The sequence below is a fragment of the Phodopus roborovskii genome, unplaced genomic scaffold, assembly GCF_943737965.1.
Source record: "Phodopus roborovskii unplaced genomic scaffold, PHOROB, whole genome shotgun sequence".
NCBI lineage: Eukaryota > Metazoa > Chordata > Mammalia > Rodentia > Cricetidae > Phodopus > Phodopus roborovskii.
In genome coordinates, this window is record NW_026125186.1 from 72,067 (window position 1) to 97,498 (window position 25,432).

At 47.7% G+C, this 25,432-nt stretch overlaps 1 protein-coding gene across 1 annotated transcript in view; it reads right to left on the bottom strand.

Moving 5' to 3' along the window:
• Nucleotides 1-206: 206 nt before the first annotated feature.
• The window catches only part of LOC127226686 (PR domain zinc finger protein 15-like), a 54,762-nt gene continuing 29,536 nt past the window's right edge, over nt 207-25,432 (bottom strand). Inside the window, 17 exon segments of the mRNA XM_051190784.1 lie at nt 207-2,574; nt 3,464-3,673; nt 5,309-5,389; nt 6,569-6,744; nt 7,030-7,113; nt 10,221-10,352; nt 12,413-12,532; nt 12,878-12,957; nt 13,700-13,863; nt 14,362-14,496; nt 15,286-15,417; nt 17,820-17,914; nt 19,111-19,278; nt 22,249-22,336; nt 22,647-22,741; nt 22,975-23,156; nt 24,309-24,438. Of these exon segments, the coding sequence (XP_051046741.1) occupies nt 2,098-2,574; nt 3,464-3,673; nt 5,309-5,389; nt 6,569-6,744; nt 7,030-7,113; nt 10,221-10,352; nt 12,413-12,532; nt 12,878-12,957; nt 13,700-13,863; nt 14,362-14,496; nt 15,286-15,417; nt 17,820-17,914; nt 19,111-19,278; nt 22,249-22,336; nt 22,647-22,741; nt 22,975-23,156; nt 24,309-24,438 (2,549 nt within the window). The 3' untranslated portion in view covers nt 207-2,097.

Genomic DNA, 25,432 nt, shown 5'->3' on the forward strand with positions numbered 1-25,432 from the left:
AGTCAATGACTCTGGTAAGACCATGTGTCATAGACACTTGGGGGAGAAAGGCTGGTTTTATCTGAGTTCCTGCTTATAACTGCAGGAAGTGGGTGTGTATTTAAACAAACAGTGGCTGCAGGAGAGACTACACAACCTAAGCTTTGTCTTTTAAGAGGATTTGACAGCCTGACTGGAGGCACAAAAATACATCTTTAATAAAAACATGATTTTAAAAGCTTTTATTTCATAGGGAAGAGAATAAAAGTCAAATGCTAGTGTTTGATTGAGCTCAATGGTCATTTGGGCTCAGCTTGTTCATCTTTGAGAGACTGTAAAGGCAAAGGGGAATTGTCGATGAATTTTAAAAAAATAGTATAGGAAATGTGGATTGCCCACTGCTTCCATGGTTTCCTGGACTAGTTAAATTTATTTGGAAAATGAAGGCAGTATTTTAGAAAACAGTTCATCCCTAGCCCAAGTTCATCTGATAAGGGTACTGTGTACAAAGCAGTTAATTATACACATAAATAACATAAAAATAACTGTCATAAATTAAGAAGTCCAAGAGTCTCCCACCACACCAACAACTGAGAGGTGAGCCTGGCCTGTGTGGATGTAGAGAGGGTGTGGGCCAGGTAATCCACAGGCCAGCAGGACCCGTCTGAGTGCCATCTCTTCCTTAGGCTCCAGCCCCATCCTCAAAGCTTGCTCTCTAGAATGAGGTGCTGAGAAAGTGGCATCTTGTCTGAGACCAGGGAGACTGTAGCCTTCTTTGCCCACTGCTGGTTAGCTGCCAGGGACTCTGCAGAGTGGCTGCCCATATCTGTCTACATCCAGGAAACACAGTACCAAGGACAAAGTAAGGCAAGTTCATCTTCAAGTTCTTTTTGTGTATGGCATTAAAAACTGCTGAGAAGAGCAAGGCCAAACTCATCTCCTCTCCCCTTGCCTCTTTGTGTTCCTGTGCTGGGATTGTGGACATCATGATGGCAGCCTGGCCTGTTGCCCCTGGGATGGTACATGTATGTGCTGCCATGACCCCCAGAGCTGAGTGTGGCCAGCTTGTCTTCACTGTCATGATGACACCTTCAGCTTTCACACCACCCACACCTCTCTGGGTTTCTTAAATTACTAGCTACATTCTCTCCTGTAGAGCTGAACTCCTCCATTTCATAGGAAACTGGTCTTCAGACACAAACATTACCTTTGGAATTAAGGCTTACACAGAAAGAAAATGTGGGTTCACTCCCCATCTTTCATTCAGGGATGTGGCTAAATTGCAACGTGATACATGTTTGCATTGCAGAGGCTTGAGATGGCTCTGGGGGAGTATTGGGATTCGAGCATGAGGGTTCACTTTGCACACAACTGTGTGTGTCCTCACACAAGGCGCCTGTGCACAAGACAGGGACCAACATCTTACAGTGCAAACGACTTTATCATATTAAAATAAATCAATATTGGCCACAAGAGGGCTATAATACATAACGTGGTTATGAAATAAAATGAACCAACTGTTCATAAAATCAATCTATGGATATTCTCAAGATGCCTTTTGTGCCTGATCTAGGGGGTCTCCCATGAGGGTCAAGATACTTCTCACACAAGGCTTCAGGCCACAGTCCTGTGACAAACAAACTGAGACTTCAGAGGAAGAGTTACTTGACTTCTTTCTCCTTGCTTGTGAATCCAGGAGCAAGGAGAAACCTGGGTTTGCTTCTATGTGCTGCCTGAGAAGGCTAGCCACGTTTCCGTATCATCACTGGAGTGCTGAAGGAAACAGATCAAATCTCCCTGGGCCTCAGGATATCACACCTACTTCTAGGACCCTGCTGTCTGTGTCCCTGAGCCCCATGACAATTACAGACCTCTGAGGGTGACACTGATGTCTGGCAAGACTGCACCACCTTGGGGAAGCACATGGTGGAACTCCACGGAGTGCTTTAAACTCCTGCTTATCAAAGGCAATGTCACAAGCTAAGCTGGTAACTTTGCAATGCTAACCCAATCTCAGTGACCCTGCCATGTGCATACTCTTCCTGTTTGGTTCCCAGCAAATAAACCTCAAGGCCTCAGAGCCCTCCCTGCAGCTCAGCCAGATCTGCAGCTGCATTATCAGTAGCTGTACATCTGCTGCTGTTCATTCTGTACCTGGGGTTGCACTGCCTGCTGCGGGGCTGCAGGAGCCTGTGGTGGCTGTAGCACATCTGTCTGGGGCACAGCCCGCCATGTCAGTGGGTGCTGCTCACTGAGCTGACTCCCCAGTGGTGTGATGGAGTTCACCAGTGTGGTGAGGTTGATAAAATGGGCCACTGACTGAGGGTTTGAAGCTTCTGGCTGTGGATGGATCTGGACATCATTTTGGCGGTTGTGCAACATGGCAGAGCCACTGACAGTGTCAAAGGTGACAGTCAGGATCGAGTTATCCAGCTGTAGCTGGCGTTCAGGGTTGGTAAGGTGTCCAACAGCCACTGGCTGTAGATTGGTAAACTGAGTCCCAGCTGTAGTGGTGATGGGGGTCACAGTGATGTTGGTCAGGCCGACAGAACTTGATGGAGTAGTCACACTGGGGTCCCCTAAGGTCACCACCACCTGCAAGAGTCACATGGAGAAAGAGACAATGAATTATTTCTGCAAAAAGGAGAAAGGAAGAATGTCACACAGTACCCTCCTGTGTGGCTGGAGGCATGATTTGTGCTGGAACTGCATGCTCAGGCATAAGAGCTAGAGCAAGGCCTGCACTGGGAAAAGCAGAGCACAGTCCTTGGAGAATTATACCGATGAAAAAGAGAAAGGAAACATGGACAGTTCTCAGAGGCACTGCTGGGATGGGAAATAAATGATTATCACTGACCAGAAAAAAGAGTGAAACTGCTTACACCCATTCATGAGGACCTGAATGGTGTCCCCAGTGTCAACGTAAACACCAGGTGCAGCAGGAGAAACAGGGGCAGATCACAACATACGCATGCACAAAGCAAGCCTGAAAAGCTAGGAAGCCAACCCTTTATCTTCATCCGCCCTCTGACCTGCCTGTCTTATGGCCTGCGAAAATACTGTGTAGTTATGGAGGCAGCCATACCTGCGGTTTCCTCATACCTAGTGCTGAAAGGCGAGCTGCATGCAAGCAGTTTACTGCAGAATCATTATCTCCAAAAATGAGGCACACATGGAAGAAGTGGGATCTCAAAAGACAAAGTGATAGGTAAGCAAAGCAGGGACTGCAGAGAAGCTGGTGGCTGCCCAGGTCCTGCTCCTTGACAGGCCCCTTGGGGTACCCAACTGGGAACCATGACTCGGTCTCTCACCACTAAAGTGTCACACGGTTATTAGCATGGATTGTGTGAATTGGAGGTCACAGCTTGCATGAGACAATGACTCCATGGAGAGTGAGGGAACCGTTGTGGACACCGACGTGGATGCATGGCAGGACTCAAGTACACAGGAGCTACCCCTGACATAAACAAAGGCACCAACCAACCTGTTGGATACTCTGCACAGCAGAGTTTGTCTCGTCACCCACACTGCCGGAGAACTCTGGCTCCTTTTCTGGGTACTCGCTGAAGGTGGTGTCCTCAGGCACTGGAGCCCCTGCCTCTTCCTCTGGCTTCTGCTTTCTCTTGTGGCTGCGCTTGGTAGCTTTCCCATGCTTACCCTCTGCCAGTTCTTCCTGCTCCAGACCCAGTGCAGGCTGCGAGGAGACCGATATCAGTAACCACCAGGGCAGTGGCTTACATCTAGACGGGGGCCAGAGCATCATTCACTGCCCAGACACACTCATGTGTTATCAAGTTGTCACATGGTTACTTTGTGTTCAAATAGGAACATCATTAAAGAAGTATTTCCCTTGTGGGGAGCTCAGATCAAGGAAAATGCTTGTGAGTCACTACCTACAGCAGGAACACCAGGTGTAAATGCTTGATTAAAACTAAGCAGGCATTTTCTGCTCCTTTCTGTTCAGGCTTATTCTTTCCCTCACACAGTTCTGAGAGTGTCACTAAGATGGGCTGCAGGATTCTTTGCCCTGTCACTGGTACTCTGTGCTCCTGTGCGGTCCTAGGAGCAGAGAGACCTCCCAGGAGCTGGTCAGAGTACGGTGATGGGGAGACTTCATTCCCACTCTCACCGATGAGGTGTCAGGCACATAAATGGCTCATAGAAGGGCTAGATATGGATTCTGTCCATTAATTCCCTAAGACATGGGCACCTGAACTTGTGGGACACTCATCAGCACAAGTAAAAGCACTCAGGTACAGACGTCTTAAACACAGTGTAACACAGTCTCTTTGAGATTAAAAATAAAACTGTCATAAAAATATTAAGTATGACGTCCACACCTGGGATTTTAGCATTTGAGAGGTAAAGGCAGGAGGGTCAGGAGTTCAAGGCTAACCTTGGCTGTTACATAGCAGGCTCAAGATCAACCTGGACAACATAAGATCCTGTCTCAAAACAAACAAACTGAGAAAAAGCACTGGGGAGGTAGAGGCAGGTGGAGGTCTGTGAGTTCAAGGCCAATGTGGTCTACATAGAGTTCTAGGACAGTCAAGTATACATAATGATGCCCTGTCTTAAAAAAAAAAAATTCTAGGTTTGCCTAATATAGTTAAGTTTGCTTAAGACAATTTAATCATAATAAAATTTTCTAGAAATGATCAATTAAAAAAAATCTTTAGATTTGTTTTATGTATATGAGTGTTGCTTGTATATATGTGTGTGAACACATATGTGCACCATGTATGTGCCTGGTGCCCACAGATATCAGAAGAGGGATTGGAGTCCCTAGAACTAGAGTACAGATAACTATGAGCCACCATATAGTTGCTGAGAACTGAACCCAGTCCTTTGAAAGAGCAACAAATGTTCCTAACCACTGAACCATCTCTCCAACCCTGCAAGCTACCTGTTCTTTCTTTTGGTTTTTCAAGACAGGGTTTCTTTGTGTAGCTCTGGCTGTCCTGGAACTCGCTCTGTAGACCAGGCTGGCCTTAAACTCAGAGAGATCCACCTGCTTCTGCCTCTCCAGTACTGGGATTTAAGGCGTGTACCACCACTGCCTAGCACTACCTGTTTTCTCAAGACATATACACCAGCATCCAAACATTTGAAGTCACAGAAAATACAACAAAACTTAGGGACATAGTCTAGAAGGATCTGGGAGGAAGGCCAACCAAATGCCAGTGAGACTGTGCTGATATGTAAGGTATGGTCAATGGTGTGTCTGGAACCTGCTCCTATATGTGGTCTATTCCCTCAGGGTCCACTTGGTATGTGAGGTCTGCTCCCCTCACACCCCAGCCTTGTAGGTATGCTCTGTGTTGCTTACCTGGACAATGCCGATGGAGGAGGCGTCGATGGTGGTAGTCTCAGGGAGGTGGTCCAGATCGTCAATCCGCACAGCGAGGACCTGGAAGAGGCACAGGGCAGTGAGTAGGGTTGCTGTGCCTATCCAGTGGCTGCCTTGTAGGAGTCCAAACTCACTGTGTGAGGGCCACTGCTGCAGGGCACTGGCAGCTGACAAACTCACCTCTGCTTCTGAGCAGATTTTTGTGTGTCTAACACTATTCTTTGGTATGTAGCTATGTGCATGTCAGCTTTGTAACAAAGCAAGGGCCTAGTCCTGCCATTCCTTTATCAGCCCCAGTCACAAGGGTCCTTAGCATCCAACAGTCACTCCATGACCTGCCCTACAAGCCCACATGGCCTCCTACTCTTCCCAGTGTCCTATCCATGGCAAGCAACACTAGTCAGCTGCTCACACTCATTGCTTATCTCGTAATTGGTGTCTAAATCCTACTGATGCTAAGTCTGTATCTGTTAAAGGAAATAAAGCTCACCAAGGTGTTCACTTTACACTTGTTCCCCCCCCCCTTAACCTACAAAAATCCCAGTTCCCTGCAATACTTTGGGTACAACTTCTTTTGTGACCTTCATGCTCAGAAAGTTGCCCTTTTTAGGAGTCTAGTAACTTTTGTTTGTTTGTTTTTGTTTTTTCGAGACAGGGTTTCTCTGTATTGCTTTGGAACCTGTCCTGAAACTAGCTCTGTTGACCAGGCTGGCCTCGAACTCACAGAGATCCACCCGCCTCTGCCTCCCAAGTGCTGGGATTAAAGAAAGGCATGTGCCACTAACACCTGGCTATCGGTCTAGTAACTTTAACTATTTATCTAGTTTTGTTGTTTTGAGAAGAAGGTGGTTGGGCTGGGGCTTAGTCTACTGAGTGCTTGCCTAGCATGCATGAAGCCCTGTGTTCAAGGTTCAGCACCACATAAAACCAGATGTGGTGATGCATGCCTGCAATCCAGCACTCTGAGAAGTGGTAGAAGGATTATAATTTCAAAGTCATCCTCAGATACATAGTGAGTTCTAGGACAGTCTGGGCTACACATGATCCTGTCTCAGGAAGAAGAACAAAAAAAAAAAAAAAAAACAAAGCAGATGGTATAGTTCAGACATAAGACCAGGGCTCACTCTTAAACTCACAGTGCATCACGACAAAGGATCTCAGAGCAGAGCAGGCACCCCAAACCCACAGTGCGGCCAGGCCATGCTACGGAGAGATGGAATGAGCTCCCCCCAGGCTAACCTCAGGGTGCTTGCGCCGCATATGTCTGCTCATGGAGGCCCGGGTGGACACCTTGGTGCCACACAGCTGGCAGCTCTGTGCTTCTACCTTGTCATGGGTGAGCTGGACATGTTTCTGCAGCATGTACTCCGTGACATACTTCTTGTCACACACGGAACAGGTCCACTGTTTGCCTACTTCTCACACACATAAGAAAAGAAAAACGCAAGTCAGCAGAGAGCCACTAATGCTTCAGTTACCCCCCAAGCCAGGCATCCATCATCCCCTCTGCTCCTCTAGGGAGCCATCACCTTGTCAGACCACTTGGATAACACTGCCCAAGACTAGCAGGAATAACTGACTTTTGTCCTTGAAGGACAGACTCTGGAAAGGTACAGCAGGGCTGCATTAAACCAAGGGGGTCCTATTCTACAAGGGTTTATGAAACAGAGCTTGGACATCCTGAACCATCCTTGGGTTACCTGTGTGGATGAGCTTGTGTGTCTCCATTGTGTTCCTCTCACTGAATGTCTTTCCACACAATTCACACATAAAATCTTTAATTCCTGCAGGAAAAGTCATGTTCAATTCACATGCTTAGTGAGTTTTAAGTATACGCAAAGGACATCTCTGCTTCAGAATTTGTAGCACCCCAGGAGAATAGTAAATTGTCAGAAGAAAGTTAAAAAAAAAAAAAATCAGTATTCCCAAGTTTACCCAGAAAATCGTGGCCTCAAAAATTTAGCCCTTTATATGACACTTTGTAATTTTAAAAATGAAGAGATTTGGGAAAGCCCAAGAACACAGATGTAAAGAAGAGAGCCCAGGGGTGGAGACAGCAACAGTTTCTCTAAGGGTAATTCACTTATACTCCTAATTAGCCTCAAAAGGCCTTGGGTAGCTTATGAGACATGCTGTAAGAGATTAAACAGCAAGAGAAAGTCAGGACCCAAGGCAAGATTGGGAATGTTTCCTTGAGAGACAGCAGAGCTGCTGTGGTCACACAAAGTGCCAGGGGATTCCCCTCCACCACCACCACTATCTACCAGCACATCCATAGCATTAGCAAGATAAAACACAATCCATCCCAGGATGCAAGGATGATTTGATGTATGCAAATGGGCAAATGTGATGTGGCACATCAACAGAATGAGGGACCAAAATATCAGTGGATATAGACTTTGATGATCATCTCAATTAAGTGCAGAAAAAGCATTTGATAAAATAAAATGTCCCTTCAAAATGTTAACAACCCAGGTAAGAAGGGTCATACCTCAGCATGAGTTATGAATGGCAAACCTAGAGCCAGCATTGTGCAACAAGGGAGGCACTCAAGCAAACTTTATTGCAGTCTAAAAGGAGACAAGGCGTTGGTTCCCATGCTTGTAGTCAAGATGGCACCTCATGTTTTAGCACAGCCATTAGGCAAGAGAGGAACAAAAACAAGCATGCAGGAAGAGTGGAAGTCAAATCATCCCTATTTGTTCACAGCATGTCTCCATGTGGGAAATCCTGAAGATTCCGCTAAGATCTTCTGAACCAATAGAGAATTAGAATTACATCACACAAAAATTCACATGCAAAGAACTGAAGGCTGAGGATGTATAGCTCAGTGAGCAGAGTGCTCATCTGGCATGCACAAAGCCCTGGGTCTGACCTTGTGTACTGCATAAACCAGGTGTGGCAGCGCACCCCTGTAATCTAGCACTCAGACAGCAGAGATAGGAGGATCCAGGAGTTCCAGGTCATCTTGAGCTACAAAGTGAGTGCAAGGCCAGCTTCTGGGGGAGGAGGGGAGAAACACACACACACACCAACATTTATCTGCTGGGGAAGAAATCATGAAAACATACACCATTTATATGTAGGAAAATGTTATGAAGCCTGTCATTTTGTACAGAAAAAAAAAAAAAAAAAAAAAAATCCCGAGAGTCAGTAGGAAAGTTCAGGTTAGTCTTTCAGCAGATGCTTCTAAAAACAATAATTTCCATATTCAGGACAGGATTCTGTGCTCAGTAGTTCAGTCTCCAGATACACAACAAATTGTGACAAAAGGTATGCAATCTCTCATTGGTGTACACTGGATTCATCATAAATTTACCAAGTTAAGACTTCTAAACTCTTTCAAGCTTAGACCTGAAGATCTGAAAAATGTGGCGGGGACTCCTGGCACCTACATGAACTACACACTTTTACCAGAATAATTAGTACAACAAGGTGTCAACACTGGGAAAAAGATACAATCAAGATGCTGGGTTAGTGAAAGAACATGTTAGTATTTAGGCATTTATACTGGCCTGCTTTAAAAAAAAAAAATTACAGCAAATTATCCATCAAATTCACAAGAGCATCCCTTCAGGTATACTAAATTGAAAGTGGTCAAACACCCGATGAAGGGTCCAGTCCATGGCACTGCCACAAGGACTTCCAACAAAGAGGAGCTGTCCATCTGTCCATCATGTGCCTCAGGAGCATTAGAGTGCTCCAGGCAGGCCTGGAACTCACAGAGATCTGCCTGCTCTGCCTCCCAAGATTAAAGACATGAGCCACCACTGACTAGCTTAATGAATACTGTTAAAATGTCAACACAAAGTGGTTTACGGATTCAGTGAAATACACCAATGGCTTCTTCATAGAAGCAGAAAAGCAACCTTGAAGTTTGTGCAGAAGCCTGGCAGACAGCAGAAGTGACCTGAGACAAAAAGAGCTGCAGGTCCCAGTACCTGGTTTCAAGACACTACCAGAGTCACAGGTACAAAACCATAATGGTACAAAACTCACACAGCCACAGAACAGACCCTAAAATAAAGTCACACATGTGTATAGTCAACTGAACCTCAACAAAGGTGCCAGGAAAACTGGATGTTTACATTCAGAAACTTCAAACTTTTCTCTACAAAACCCAACTTACAATGGGTCAGAGATTAAATACGAGACATTGGTACAGTGATGGCTATTTGAGATGAACACTGAAGTCCAGGAAACAAAAACAAAACTATACATCAAACCATGAGACTTTTCCAGAGCAAAGGAAAAAGCTCACAGATCAGAAACAACAGAATGAGGAAGACATCTGTCAGCCAGTTACCTGACAGAAGGTTTATTTGAACAAAGCATAATGAGTCAAAACTTTAGAAACAAGCAATGCAAGCTACAAAAACCAGTAATGATCAGAATAGACACAAATATATGGAAAATGATCACTACCATCAAAACTCCAGTGAAAATCCATCTCACCGTAGTTATAATGGCTATTATTAAAAGTAAAAAACATGCTGGTAGTGGTGGCTCATGCCTTTTCTCCCACCACAGGGGAAGCAGGTGTATCTCAGTGAGTTCTAGCCAGCATGGTCTATAGAGTAAGTTCTAGAACAGCCAGGGCTACACAGTGAAAGCCTATTTTGAAAACTAAAACCAAACCAAACCAAAATAACAACAACAAACACCCAGAGAGATGTGAAAAAAAAAAAAAAAGATCTCACACTGGTGACTGGTGGTAAGATGGGTTTGTGATCCTCTGCAGACATGAGGCACCCCAGTAAGTGGCTATAATTTTCAGGGGTCCAGCCAAAGACACTGGCAAACTCATAAAAAGGTGCCTGGCACAGACCTTTACCACTCACACTGGGGCCATTTGGTTTTGCAGACTTGGCAGAGCTGGGCCAGGACACACCTGTGTGCCGCTTGTAGTGCTTGAGCATGTTCACTTTCTGGGCAAACTTGCGGTGACATTCTTTGCACTCATACTCCTTGATGCCCTTGTGCAGCTTCATGTGGTGGCGCAGCGCATGCTTGGTCTTCATGCCTACAGGACGCAGATCCGAATGAGTGCCAGACTCCCCAGAACTTGCCCCATGACATTTGTGTCCCATCCCACACCCATGAAGCACCCATCTAAATCCAGTGGGCACAACTCCCACAGACACAGAACTGGCTTGGAGAAATAGGCTGTGGCCTCACCGCAGAGGGTGCTGCTACTCCACTAGATGAACAACTCACAGAGTTAACACCTCAGGAGGTCACTAGAGATTTATTGTGACATTAAGATGGCAGTGTGCCAACAACAGCTCCTAAGATGATGCAGTGAGATGTACAGGACGACTAGGGCTTTTTAATCTGTCTTGATGACACCAAATCTACATTCAATGAATTATTTTTAAAAATGCCATTCTCGCTGGGTGGTGGTGGCACACACTTTTAATTCTAGCACTCACGAGGCAGAGGCAGGAGGATCTCTGTGAGTTTAAGGTCAGCTTGGTCTAAAGAGCAAGTTCCAGGACAGCCAGAGCTACATGAAGAAACCCTGTCTTAAATAAAAAGAAAAGCCATTCTGTAAAAAAGTGTGTGTGTGTGTGTGTGTGTGTGAGTGTGAAAGACACACAGAGAAAATGAGTGTAGGAACATACAAGGTCAGAGGGCAACTCTCCAGAGTCAGTTCTTGTCACCCTGTAAGTAATGCAGGGATCAAACTCAGGTCATTATGCCTACATCCAAGCACCTCTACCCATCACAGCATCATGTCAGACCACTACTTTTAACTTATTGCTGCCAATCTCAGGCATTGAAACAATCCAATGCGTGACTTCAACCGGAAGGTGAGGAAAGGGTGAAGCATCCTCACCCAGCCGAGGTCCAGCTGGGTGAGTGGTGGTGGCACTGGCACAGTAAGTACATCAGGGCAGGCCGCAGCAGTACTAGTCACAGCTCCCTTCCCAGTGCACAGACCAGCAGTGGTACCACGCTGGGTGGGAGCAGTGGGGTCAGAGTTCACTCTCATCTCCAGCCTCACCTGGACAATAGCACACCCAGCCCCGTTTAGTCACTACTCATCTTCACCTATCAGTGGAAAGCTGGCTTCAGACAACCCATCTGAGCCGCAGGGCTGGACAAATCAGAGACAGCAGGGGGCACAAGAATCTCACCCCGAGTCTCCCAGCTGTCAGTCCCTGGCTGGGTAAAGTGCCAGGCCTTTCTGACTGTGGAGAACAATTTTACCTTAATTTACCCCTCTTCCCAAACCCTCCAATTAAAAGCGTCACCCCACTATAACTGCCCAGGGACAAAAACCACAGGTAATGACAGATCCAGCCAAAGCTTGGCTACCCTGAAGACTATTCTTTAGGCAACTGGCTTGTTCTTGATCCCTCTCCGGCCCTGCCTCCATCACATCTAGGCTCTGTTCAAAACAGTGTCACCCGGTATCGCTGTCTGCCTTGCAAAGGACTGAAGTCAGTGGGTACAAATCTCACCCTTGAAGGTCCAACATCTATTCATAACTGCAATGCTCTTACAATTTATGTACCAGGCATCAGAGACCAGGGTGTACGCTAGACACAGCCCTCTAGCTTCACAGGATTCTGTTCTAAGTGAGACTGGGGGATGAGAGAACCCACATAGTATGCGGAAAGAGAAGGGAGAGATAGGCAGAGCCAGCAGGAAGGGGCTTGGGGAGAGAGGTTGTATGCAAGGTCATCCTTGGTTACACATCAAGCAGGAGGTCAGCTTGGGCTACATGGCCCTGTCTCAAATAACAGAACTTGAAACATCCAGCTTTTTTTTTTTTTTTTTTTTTTTTTTTTTTTTATAGGCTATAGAGTTATCTTATGGATAATTTTGTGGTACATGATATAATTTTGAGAAAGACGGTTTCCTGTGCCTGGGACCCTGACCCCCTTTCCCAAGAAGACTCATGATTCCTAGCAGCCACTCCACTGTCGTGGGCACAGATTATGTCTAGGTTTAGGTCTACAATTTTAGTGATCATAAGCAAGCTGGATGCATGCTCTAGTAACCTGAGATTTCCCATGGCTCCAGGGATACCCTGTGGCTCAGAGGGACCTCCTGGGCCTCCAAGCACACACTCACCTTTCCCGCACTCAGCACACAGGTACTCTCGGATGTTGTCGTGCACACGCATGTGTTCTTTTAGCATGTCTTTCCTGGCAAAGGACTTCCCACACTGCTCACAGGCATGGCTTTTCACACCTGTAAACAAACACAGCAGTGCCTGAAAGCTCTAGCCAGCAAGAGGTCTCAGAAAGAGGTCTCTGCTAGAAGCACAATGGCACTGTGGGCTGCCTTTTCAACATGTTCCAGTGGGGAATTCTTGGCATGAGAAGGCCCTGAGAACCTGGCGTGGACACAGGTGGGTGGAAAGAGATGTGCTGCAGGTAGCAGGGGGAGGCCAGGATAAAAGCTAGAGAGATGGGGATGCAGTGTGGGAGTCAGGGTGTGGCTGTCTGTACATGGACCCAGGGAGAGTGATGCAGGTAGGAATCCTGCTGCTGCACAGGTGAGCTGGCATCACACATCACTGCAGGAGCATATTACCTGTGTGGATGAGTTTGTGGCGTTCCAGGTTCCCGATGCTGTTGAAGATCCGCCCACAGATCTCACAGGGATGAATGTACCTGAAAGTAGAGACAAACCTACTGGCCTCAGGAGGCCCATTAGAGACTCATCCACTGTGAAATCTTTGTCTGCTGAGGGTCTGCTCTGCTGTGATGGGCATGTGTGAAAGCTCCTTTTATCAATGGAGGCAAGGCAAGTAGCTTGAATGTATGTGGCTCAGATGGGTTGTCTGAAGTCAGCTTTACACACTGAATTGTGTCTACCTAATTGTTGTTAAAGCCCCAGCTCAGAATGTGGCTGGCTGAATGTGGAGACAGGCATTGACAGGGCAGATCAAGGTAAACCGGGCCATTATGGTGACTCCAGGCCTTAAGGAAAGGAGATAAGAGGCAGACATGTACAGAAGGCTGAGCCTATGAGGCACAGAAGATGCCATGTGCTAGTCAAGGAGAGTTTAGGAGCAGCCAACCCCAAGATACTTAATATGAGACCCCAGGCTCCAGGACTCTGAGGTGTGAGGTACTTGGTCTCGGCAGCTCTAGGAGATGGATCCAGTCATCTAGTTGCTCACTACATAGCCCTGGCTATGGGCTGACCTTTGACATGGAGCAGTATTAACAAAACCTAGCTACAGTGGAAAGGCTATGCTGGCTTGTAAAGTAGATTAGGGTGAGAAATGAGGCCTAGGAAGCCAGGTGCCCCAAATATCTGGCATATGATGACCCAGTGATTATGACTTGCCAGGCTAAGCACTGTGGCTTTGCAAGAGTCCCCCTCTTGGTCACAGCCCTGGAGTCTTACTTCTGCACATTGGGGTCAGGCAGGTTCTCTCGGTGGATGACCATGTGGGCATGGTAGGTGGCCTTGAGTGCAAAGCGCCGGTGGCAGATGCTGCAGCCATGACCCTTCTCCTTGTGTACCTCCATGATGTGCTTCAGATACTCCTTCCCACGGCCGAAGGTGAGCTGTAAGCACACAGGGTGGAGGCTGCTGAAGCACTGCCATCTCTGGGCATCTCTGTTACACGGGAAGGTCAGTTACTCATGACGGGGAAGGGGGATGGCAACGATGAGACAGAAGCATGCCGCTTACAGAAGACAGGCTGCTGGGAACTCAGGTCATGAGCTGCTTGGAATCAACTGTCCTTCCTGAAAGCATGCACCCTGTCTTGTATAGCATGGACCAGCTTCAGGCTGGTTGGGGCAAGGCATCCCCCGTCTGAGGCCAGTGAGGCTACTTAGGTCAGTTCCCAGGACACGGCCCCTCCCAGTCAGTGCTTCACTTTGTGCACACCAAGCCGCAATGGGCTGTGATGGGTGTGAGGCCCAAGGCTGCCATCCCTAAGTCCAAGTGACACGGGACAACCTTTAGTGACATGGACAAAGCAGTGCTGTAGGTTCCCCACAGCTCCATGGTCACAAACTCCTCCCCTGCAGCTGTGCTTACAGTGGGCTGTTGAGTACCTGGCACCTCTTGCAGCTGTATTTGTGTGGCTCAGAGTCCGCACTCTCATCAGAGTTGTCATCATTCTCCTCCGAGGAGATCCCGATCTTGCCGATGAACTCCTCCCGCTGGTGGTCATCCATTAGTGCAATGTCCTGAAGGACGGTCACAATCCCAGCCTTTATTGCAATGCACTGGGGCCTTGGTCAGTACTTTTGGGGAATCAATTGTTTGCCTAGTGAACTATATCTATGTCTCTCTGAATGGCACTGGCCTTGGTCATCCTGTGGTACAGGTACTTAGCAGCTGTCAGGGTCATTATGCTATCTGACTAGCAAAATCCCACTTAGGTAGAGTCCTGGAGGACACCCTGGGCTGCTGCACCACTGCTCTGGACTACATTCTACTTTGCACTGGGCCTTTGACTCGGAGAGCTGCTTCTTTCACCTGTCCTCATCCCCAGTCTTCTCTACCCTAGGGCTCTAGCACAACTCTTTTCCCTAAAGGCAGGGAGGCAGCAGAGTGCACCCTCCTTACACGCATTCTTCTGGGAAAGGCCCAGGTCAGAAAGACTCTCTGTTTGGGCAGGTATGATAGTGGGAGTCTGTATGAAGAGTCTCCGGTGGTTATGCCAACAACTACGGAAGGACACGGCAGCAATCTGAACACCAGTGTTCACACGTTAAGACTTTACCTGAGGCGATAGTGTGAGGGAGTAGGAAGTAGACCCTTTGGGGAGTGACAAGGTCTGACAGTGGGGTACCATGAGAGGACACGGTAAGAAGGTGATGTATGAATGAGGAATCCCTGCACAGACTCTTAATTTCCCAACACCACAACTGAGAAGTGCAGTATGTTGTGAGTGCCTCGTCCTTGTAGCATAAAAGCTAACACAAACACTGGCGAGGCCAGGTCACTGAGTGTCTCCCGCATGGGACCTGCACCTTGAAGTGGACGTGGATGTGGTCCCTGAGTACGTCCACTCGGAAGAACTTGCGCCCACAGATCTCACAGGTGTATTTCTTGTCACCGTGGGTCAGCAGATGCTTGTTCATGTTGCTCCGGCAAGAGAACACCTGGGGACAGAGAGCCAGTACAGTGAGGGGAGGCTATTGGATATACGCAGGAGCCAATCCCTGTGGCCTACCAGATAAGCTATTACCAAGCCTAGAACATCTAGCAAGTTCTTCTAGACTTATGGTTCTTCCTTTCCCTCCCTCTCTCCTTCCCTCCCTCCCTTTGAGATAGGGCTTCTCTCTGTAACCACCCTGGCTGCCCTGGAACTTGCTCTGTAGATCAGGCTGGCCTCAAACTCAAAGATCCACCTTTCTCTGCATCCCAAGTGCTGGGATTAAAAGATGTGTGCCACCACCATCTGGCTAAACTTATGGTGATTTAGATACCCACTCACACCACAATACAGGACACCCTGTCTCCAGTCTCCAACTGCAACGAGAGCACAGCAGAGTGCTTGCACTGAGTTAAACAGCTCACTGGTGCACAGCCTACTATGGAGCCATGCAGATACACCTGCAATTTTTACAATGTAGATATAAAAGAAGACACTCAACTCAGTTTGAGTACCATTTCATGTTGCTTTCCATTTCCAGCCTAGAGGGATGGATGCAGCAGGTTCACTCAAGCATCCACACTAGTCTTCCGAGAGCCATGTAACAGCCAACCCTGAGCTGGGGCTGGGAACATGGGGTCTACAAGGCAGATATACAACCATCACCAGGGGCCCAGGAGCCCCATTGATCATAGAGCATCCAATGGCAGGCCTTTCCTCAGATGAGGTGCCCTGGGACCTACTTGTTTATTGCCATGGGCTCCACCTCCCTGTCCCTGTACCATCTGCCCCCAAACCCACAGTTTAAGTTCAAAGACCCCACATGGCTTCACTGCTCTGCTGATCCATAGGCTTTGGCTTGCTCTGTGGGCTCAAAGAAGCCAGGGAATATCATGAAAGCAGAACTTTCTATTTCCCCTTAAAAGCATCACTGGATCAGTGCTGCAACATGATCACAGTCAGGAGCGGCCAGCCATGTGGGAATGGGTTTCCCAGTGTGGTGTTGCCCAGGTGTCAATGCTACTCTATGTCAGTAGCTCCCTGTGTAGCTTTGACAGGCTCAGCAGTAACCCCGCCTAGATCACACACAAAGAGTACACATTTGCATAGAGAACCCTTTCTAGACCCTGTATCCCAGCAGGTATGTGCTCTGTGTGGTAAGAGACATGACTGCTAGTCCTCTGGGGATACAGCTAGTACCTCCAGTTACCTGAGTTATCAGAGTTGAGTCTAATCAACAAGCAATGGCATTTCCAGTTAAGAACAGGTGTTCATGAGTGAAGAATGGGATAATGTGTATGCGGTAGCCAGGCCAGGGGCTGGGAGCTCCAGATGCCTACACCATAGACATGACCACGGCCAGGGTAGATCATATGGGGACACCTGCAAACAGCACAGGCTATCCAGACAAGAATACTTAGTTAGCATCTACAACCTAACCTTGATCACCATGGGGTGGGCTACCCCTAACTTAGAAAATACTACCTGGCCCCTGAGCAGGAGTGGCCAGCATGGACAGCATAAAGCCCCAGGGCATCTTGCCTCTTCAATTTGGATATGAAGACAAGGTACAAACACGCATAAGGCACAAAAAAAAAAAAAAAAAAAAAAAAAAAAAAAAGAAAAAAGAAAAAAAGAAAAAGAAAAATTCTCACAGATTTATTGGAAACCCATTTCGGGTGGCAGAGACCAAAATGCCAAATGTGCAAACCTGAGAGACACTTCAATTAAAAACAAATGATGTATATTGGTAGTCCCTGAACACTCCTGCTCTAGCAGGTGCTAACCTTTTGACACTGAAATATGGTTACTGTCTACAAAGTTCATACTTAAGAACTGCACAGTAGAACTGAAAGTCAAAAAAGAAACCACTTGGTACTGCTTAGTTTTCTGGTCAATTTGGCATAAGCTAGAGTCAGCTCTGAGAAGAAAACATCAGTTGAGAAATACCTCATCAACCTGACCTGTAGGCAAGTCTGTGGGGGCGTTTTCTTGATAACTACTGATGAAAGACTAGCTCATTGTGGGCAGTGCCACCCCTGGGTTGGTAGTTATGGGTGCTATAAGAAAGCAAGCTGAGCAAGACATGGAGAGCAAGTCAGTAAGCAGTACTCATTTATGGCTTCTGCTCTAGTTCCTAATTGAGTTCCTACTCTGACCTCCCTCCATGATGGACTATAAATAACTCTTTCCTCTTCAAGTTGCTTTTGGTCAGTTTACCACAGCAACCAACACTTAACTAGGACATGTGTTATGCCTTAAATGTACGATTATGCATTAGGCTGCATTCACAGCTATCTGGAGATACCTACAAGTTTCCTGGACAATGTTCACTGTTTGCAGCTCTGAACTTGAGTTTAGAGAGTGGGGACTTGCCATCCAATACCAACGGTAACTACAGAATATTACCTTGCCACACACTGGGCATCCAGAAGGTTCCTTCTTGTAACGAACCAGGCTTTCCCCACTGGCCTCCAAGTCTTCTCTCTTCACTCTCCGCACACCTGAAAACCCAGACCAGACAGGAAGTATGAGGCCACATGGTACAGGACAGATCCCAGAACTGCCTGGGAACTATGCTCAAAGTATTGTGGTACCAGAAATGTAAGAGGCTGATGGGGGTGGGAGGGGTTAGGGTTAGTTTGAGTTCATGGGCAATATAGCAAGACTCATCTGGCCATGTGGTAGTGGTCTAACCCTGAACCTGGTCAGGACAGCCGAAACTGTTACACAGAGAAACCCTATCTTGAAAAATCAAAAACAACAACTCCATCCTCAACCAAACAGTTCCATCTAACCAAACAAATGACAAATGTGAGTGGTACACCTAGTCCAGCTAGGTTCATCACAGAAAGCAGTGACTTCCAGCAGAGCCCAGAGCATCCTTGTTTCTAAGAAACTGCTCTGTGTTGGGTCTGAAGGAATCTCATGGCCAGGTCAAGTCCAACTATGGCATTGACCTCAAGAGAAACAATTATTACCACCACTTTATGAGCAGGAAAACTAAGGTGTAATGATTTGCCATGGTTCTCAGAGGCTTGGTGGAGCCCAGAGTATACTCCTCAGAATCTCATGGGACCATGCTGTAGGTCTTTATGAACCAATAGGGAACCAAAGGTCGGGGGAAAGCAAAGTGCAGGAACTTTGTGACCTGGTCTTGTTTTCACAAACTCATGCACATATATTTGGCGGTTATGCTTTCTACATAGCCTGAATTCATTCTGTAAATGGTGGTTTCAAGGAGTTTGATTCTTAGTGGGGAAAATAAGGATAACCTTAATTAGAATACTGACATTAACCGCTGTCCTCATTCTACCCTTGCTGCTGCCTCATATGTGCAGAGAGAGCTGACTCTGCTGGGTCTTTCTCTGACCTAGTTTACTATGTAGACTGACGGCCCCCTACCCACCAGCACACTCCACTCTGTTTACATGGCTGAGTCTGCTGCATATACGACACCATATTGGCTTTTCTTATACTCTACCACACTAAATGCATTCTTCACAGTATTAAAAGCCTCTCTAAAGGAATACTTCAAATAACTGCCTAACAGTCAACCCCAAAGCAGTCCAGCTGATTTGTTCCCCCTGCTCCTAGCACTTTCCTCTGCGCATGGCGCTGTTAACGCCATCCTATGACCCCTGGGATTGGGAAGAGGGTCACCAGGTCAGAAGGAAGGCATCTCAGGTCCCAGGCTCACCATCCAGGTGCCGCCTCTGGTGGTCCAGCATGACATCCTTGCGGTAGAACATCTTACTGCAGACCTCACAGGCAAACTTCTTGTCCCCATGTTTCTTCTTGTGTTTGGAGAGGTTGCTGTTGGTGGAGAAGAATCTGAAACACATCTCACATTGGAACGTCTTGTCATCTGTCCAGAGAGTAAACAAACATACAATGTGCGGTAAATCACCCCTGACCAGGCTCCAGCATGTGTGCCTCAGCAGGGTGGAAAGACGTGTCAAAGCAGGAGACCAGCAGGGCTCTGTGGCTCAGAGCTCATCAGCTGAGTGTGCTCGGCTAGACATATAAACATACACTGGTGTGCCAACTCTGCTCACTGGGTAACGCTGCCTGAACAGCTCGCTAGGCTCCTTTCCCTCTACCTGTACATACTACAAGCTCCCTCAGACCCAGAAGTGGCCTCCTTGTGTCCTCAGCATGCTCTCCTGCTTCTCCAGCACACTGCCACTGGCTGGCCTGCCTCTTTGCTTCTGGATTACCTTTTATAGCATCCCCTATAGTCACACCTCCAACTTCTCTACCTTCCAGAAGAACTGCCGTGGGCCTAGGCCTCCTTTCAGTGAACACACACTTCATACTCACTCAACAACACAAGCACATATTCCCCATTCATTCAACACATACCCCACAAATACACATGCACATGTATGCATACACATACACACACACAGCATTCATACCATCTCCATCCCTATTCAACACAGCACATAAACACACATGCTCACATTGTAAGAAGTCAGCATTCCTGCATCCCTGTCCCTACTTCAAGTACCTCTGAAAGGCAGTCAGGCAAGTTGTAGTTCTTGCCTTTGGAAGTTTACGCTACCATTTGCCCCTGTTCCCTCTGCTTGGTGTCTGCAGTCCCTGCCCCACAATTGGGTACCTTGCTTCTTTGTGGACCAGTTCTCAAAATCACTTGGCCTTCCCTGTATCATGGATGTAGATGTATATGATAGCAGGTAACAAATGTGGCATTACTTCTTTCAGGAGCAACAGCCCCTAGGTCAGAACACCTCTAGATTCAGCAAATGTTTTCCTATAAAGCCCTTAGTCTACATAGTATTGCTCATCAGACATCCACCACTGGTCCTCTTGTGGGTGGAGAGAAGTCTCTACAGATAGCTTGGGACCTCACTTGTCAGGCATTCATTGTTGACATCTGAGCAAGTCATTCTGCTTGGAAGTTCCCTAGACCCAGTGGGGTGTTACATCCCTGGACTCCATATACTCCACTAGATTCTAACCTCGACCCCTCAGTCAGCTGTGATAACCAAGGTGTGGCTGAGAAGCCAATGCCCCTTGAAGTTGAGGTCTACTAGCAGGATTTAAAGTGAGGTCCCATGGCTGCAGGAAGTCTCTAGTTCCACTCAGGAGATTCTATGTGTAGCCAGCTAGAGATCAACCCAACTAAACTTGAAGAAAATCAGTCATCTTTTTCTCTTCCTGCCAGGGGGACAAAGACACAAGGCAGGGCTGTGTGCCTGGACTCTGAGCAGGGAGCTGTGAAAGAGGGAACCAAGGCCTTAGTAGGCACCACACCTGGGGACAGGGTAGCGCAGCACAGGAAGCGGTGGCCTAGCTATAGCTCCCCCCACAGCAGGCTGGCTCCTCTTACAAAGGCATGGACCAGAAGTTCTAGGTAAGTATCAGGAGATCTGGACCTGCTCCTGGCAATCCTACTGTGCGACTCGCTTCCCAAGGTGAAATGTCAGTCATATGATTTAACCCTCTTTCTCATTTGGCTGTATTACAGAGTAGGTCATCACTGCCATTACTACCCAGCAGGACAAAGTTTCTGGTTTGACAGTTGTAACCAACACACAACAAGTGCTTCTTCATTTTCAGTCCCAATCCTTTAGAGAAACCATTAAATCTCAAATGGGAACAAGTGCTTTTCAGTTCCTAATGCAACTCTGACATCAAGATGGGGTTGTTGTCACCTCGCTCTGCATCTCCTTGAGGAACAGTTAACGAAAAGCATGCCCGAGGCTGCACCAAATGGGAACAACTAGGACTGTGCCCATCTTCTTACAGGCACACTAAGACAGGGAAGGTGGAGGGCACAGGCTACCAATGCTGGTTTTCCCCCAGGTGGTACATATCACTTGACAGGCATCCTCCAGAACCTTCCTGGCCTGCTCTTCAGAACAGCCTTGTCACAGTGAGCAAGGTACCATAATGAGGACAGAAGAAACCTGCCAGACACGGAAAAAATGCAAAGACTCTGATACCTACAAGTGAGCAAAAGCATGGACAGATGCATGACCATAGATGTGCAGAGTGTCACCGGCTGACTCTGTAAGTCTCTAAGATAATTACCACTGCCTCATTTTCTGAGTCCTAGAAAGGGGGAGAACGTGAAAGGCACTGGGGACCGTCTTTCTACACTTCCTCTGGTGATTTGGCCGCATGGTCAATGCCTGGAAACTAGTGGACATAGGGCTCCCTTTCTAGAGCAGGGGGCATCCAGGCCTCAGGGAGTTCCCACCCCTCGGCCTACTTGCTGACTACTTGCTTACATTTGCCAACGATACATTGGCCCAAGAGGCAGTGCCTGAGAGCACCCTGGGCTCCACAACCACAGCTGCCTCCCCAGCACAGACAGCTCAAAACACAGCAGCTTCTGGCCTCATACAAACATGGCTCCCACTTTCCTTTTGGAGAGTGGCATATGGAATCAGGCTCAGGATGTAACAACCTGGGCCAAGTGGCAACAGAATCCCTGTCTGGGTGCCAACAGGGTACACAGTTGCAGGAGGCTAACAGTGGGAGGAAAGGCTTTCCCATCTTAAGCCTTGCCGCTGCATTTCCTCTCTCTCACACATTTATAGAACAAACCCAACACCATTGCTCACCCTGTCTGCAAGGATGAAGGTCTTGAATCAGTGTGGCCTCAGACAGGGTCTGAGAATGCATAACTGACATGAGACAACCCATCCCTTCCTGACAAAAGGAAAGTTGCTTTAGTCTTCTCTGATGGCTGAACAGTTTTATTCCTCACATTCCTTGAGGCATTAGGAAGATGCCAAGGCAGCTGTCTTCTCAGAGGACCTTTCCTCCTAACACGCAGGGCAGGAGGCCGGGGGCAAGGTCTCACCTGTCCTACAGTTGTGAAACTCCAGTGCACTCTCCATGCGGAAGGTCTTTCCACAGCTGCCACAGCGATAGCGGTACTCACCATCCACCTGCTCAAAGGGGCACACTGTCAGCAAGGAAGACTGCATGACGACCTCAACACATGTGCCCCCTCCCCCAGGTGTGTACAGTTCTTACTGTCCAACTGCCTGAGAAAGAGATCCCCACACTCAGGTAAGTGACCCCAACTGCCAGCCACCTATGCTCTCCCAACTGCTTCTGTGAGCATTGGCCTAAGCTGGGCTCAGAATGCATTGTCAGGGGAGGGGGGATTTCCCTCCGGAGACTGAGAGTTCTCCTCTACCATGGTTCCTCCTCTAAGAAACACATGGTCAGCCACTTGCCTGAGTGTCTACTTACCTCATTCCGGCTGTGCTTATAGGAGACATGTTGCTTTAGACTTTCCTTACGGCTGAACAGTTTCGAACATTCCTCACATTTAAACAGCTTGTCACCTAAGGAACCAGCCAACAGAAGGCAGATTCACTGCTTTGGCCTTTCTCAGCAAGCTGCACTCATCTCTGAAACATGAGGCTCTGCCTGGGCTGGGTGCCCCTGACGCTGAAGGGCAGTGGTGGCCACAGCAATACCACTTGCAGCAGCTCTGCAGCAAGGACACAGCAATGGGCATACACTTTCCTGGCCCTGCCCTGTGGGCTGGGCAGGCACTCACCGTGCGCGCACTCACCGTGCGAGCGCACGTGCCGGCTCAGGTTGCTGCTGTTCTGGAAGACCTTGCTGCAGGTGCCACACTGATGGATTCGTTTATGCTCACCCAGCTGCCGTACGAGCTTCCGCCGGACGCCATGTCTGCTGGACAGAACCAAGCCCCTCTTGAGGGCAATGGTGCTGCTTTGATGATGTGTGAACCTGCCCAGGAAATGGATAGCTAGTCAAAGAGAGGTGGTGGCTGGGTCCTCAGAGTGGAAGTTTCTGATCATAGTCACCTGGAAAGTCCCTTGGCCATATTTCCCGGCCACACTTGGTCCACGAGGAAAGGAGAAGGAAGGCAGAACTTGATGCTACCCGCTCCCAGTGCCATCTAACAGCTGTGCAGTTTACCTGCTTCAGCCTGGCTATCAGGAAGCCTGAGCTCCATTTGTGTCCCAAGCAAGGTAGCCCTGTCTGTGGCTCTCGCCCCTCACTTGGTCTCAACTCTACTCTGCTTTATGTTGACTCTGCACCTGACTTCTAAAACATTTCTTCCTCCTCCCAAGTGTGCTTTTTCTGGTGAGTGCTTGAAATCCTCTGGGCAGTAAGACAGGAAAGAAATAATAAACATGTCCACATTTTCACAGGTTCATCAGGTGAATTCTGCCAACTCCAAAGGGCATAGAAAACACCAGCAGCTGAGTCAACTTCAGGGCAAAAACTCACCAGGGAATCGTAACCGTGGCATAAACATTTCTTTCCCTTGCTCACCAAAAAGAAAGCAGAGCAAGGTGTGAAACTGACTAAAATCCAAACACAAGCAACTGCTAAACCATAGCAGCACTGCTTACACAGCTGGGGTAAAGCCCCCAGGAGCTCCCATGGGGAGAGGACAAAGCAGGTATATGCATCAGTAAAGCAACAGTCAGCCTCACAGAGGAGACTTGGATACGCACTATGACATAGGAGGACGTGCTGAGTAAAATACGCTATTCATAGAAGGCAAGTACTGTGTGCCCTCCTGATGTGGGGAACATAAACTAGAAATGAATGCAGACAGAAAGTAGAATGGTGGGCACTTGGGGCAGTTTCAGTTTGGGTAGATAAAATACTTGGGAGATGGATAGCCATAGGGTCTCTGTGCTGTGTCCTTTAAAAGAGTTGTGAAGGCAAATTTTCTGTTATGTACGATAAAGTTGAGGAAAAAGTTTTCACAGTGATTGAACTACGAAACTATGAAACTCCTGGCCAGAAAATATGAAACCTAGCTCTGCTGTGGTGATTAGAGGTGGGAGGTGCTTCTCTTCAGTACCAATTAGTCACTCCCTGTGCTCTGTCCCCAAGCACCAGCCACACACAAGCAGGACTTACTTTGGCACTGAGCTGACTTCATTTGTGGGGGTGGCAAGCTTCCCCAAGACTAGTTCCATTATCCGTTCATCTGGTGTTGCACTCACAGGCTCATCTGGGGGGACTTCAGTAATGATCTCTGCCACGTGCTCTGTGCAAACGGTATGACAAAAGCATCATCACTAGTGTAGGGGACAAACTGGGACAAATCCAGGAGAAGAACTGCCCCTGGGAGCACATCCTGAGTGTGGATGCAACAGGGATAAAAGTAGAAATTTTAGGATTCAAATGTATATCTATACATAAATAGTATGTTTTCAATGCAAACCAAAGTCATATGCCAAGCCTTGTAAAGCCTAAGCATCACATCAGTCTCTCCTGACCCTACCCAGGACACTATTAATATACAGCAGACAGGTATGCAGCCAGATCTTGAAGCTTATTAGATGAGCTCTGACAGAGCCATCTTGAGGCTATTCAAAGGTGAATAAATATTCTATTCAGGGCCATGTCAGAAATAGGATAAAGTGACACACAGGATGGTTATACAGAAGAAAATTCCAACTACCGTGGCTTTTGTTGTTGTTGCTTGAAATAGGGTCTCATGTAGCCAGGACTGGCCTCAAACTTACTATGTAGTCAAGGATGACCTTGGACATCTGATCCTTCTACCTCCCAAGCGCTATAATTCTAGCCATGTAACCGCATGCTCAGTTTCCGTGGTGCTCAGCTGATTCTTTGGGCTGTGTTTTCCTGGTGTCCTCGTCCCCTCTAGCTCCTACAATTCTTCCTCCCCTCTTCCTCAGGGTTACCTGAATACCAACAGGAGGGACCCAATGGAACTTTCCAAGTTGGGCTCTCTCAACCCATTATATACTTAGCTTGTGGGTTTCTGCATCTACTCCCATCAGTTGCTTGGCAGAAGCCTTGCTGATGATAACTGGAGCTCTGGTTTCTATTGTTTCACCTACTATCACCAACTGCAAGTGACAGCCAGAAAGTAGTTCCTTCTGTCCCTTCCTGTCTATAGAGGCAGGCCAGTCCCACAGGGAGCTCAAACCACTCCTGCTCATGTGCAGATATTTCCACATGGTTCAGAGAACAGGCACTGGACAGAGAGTAGGAAACAGGAAAGTGGAGACTGT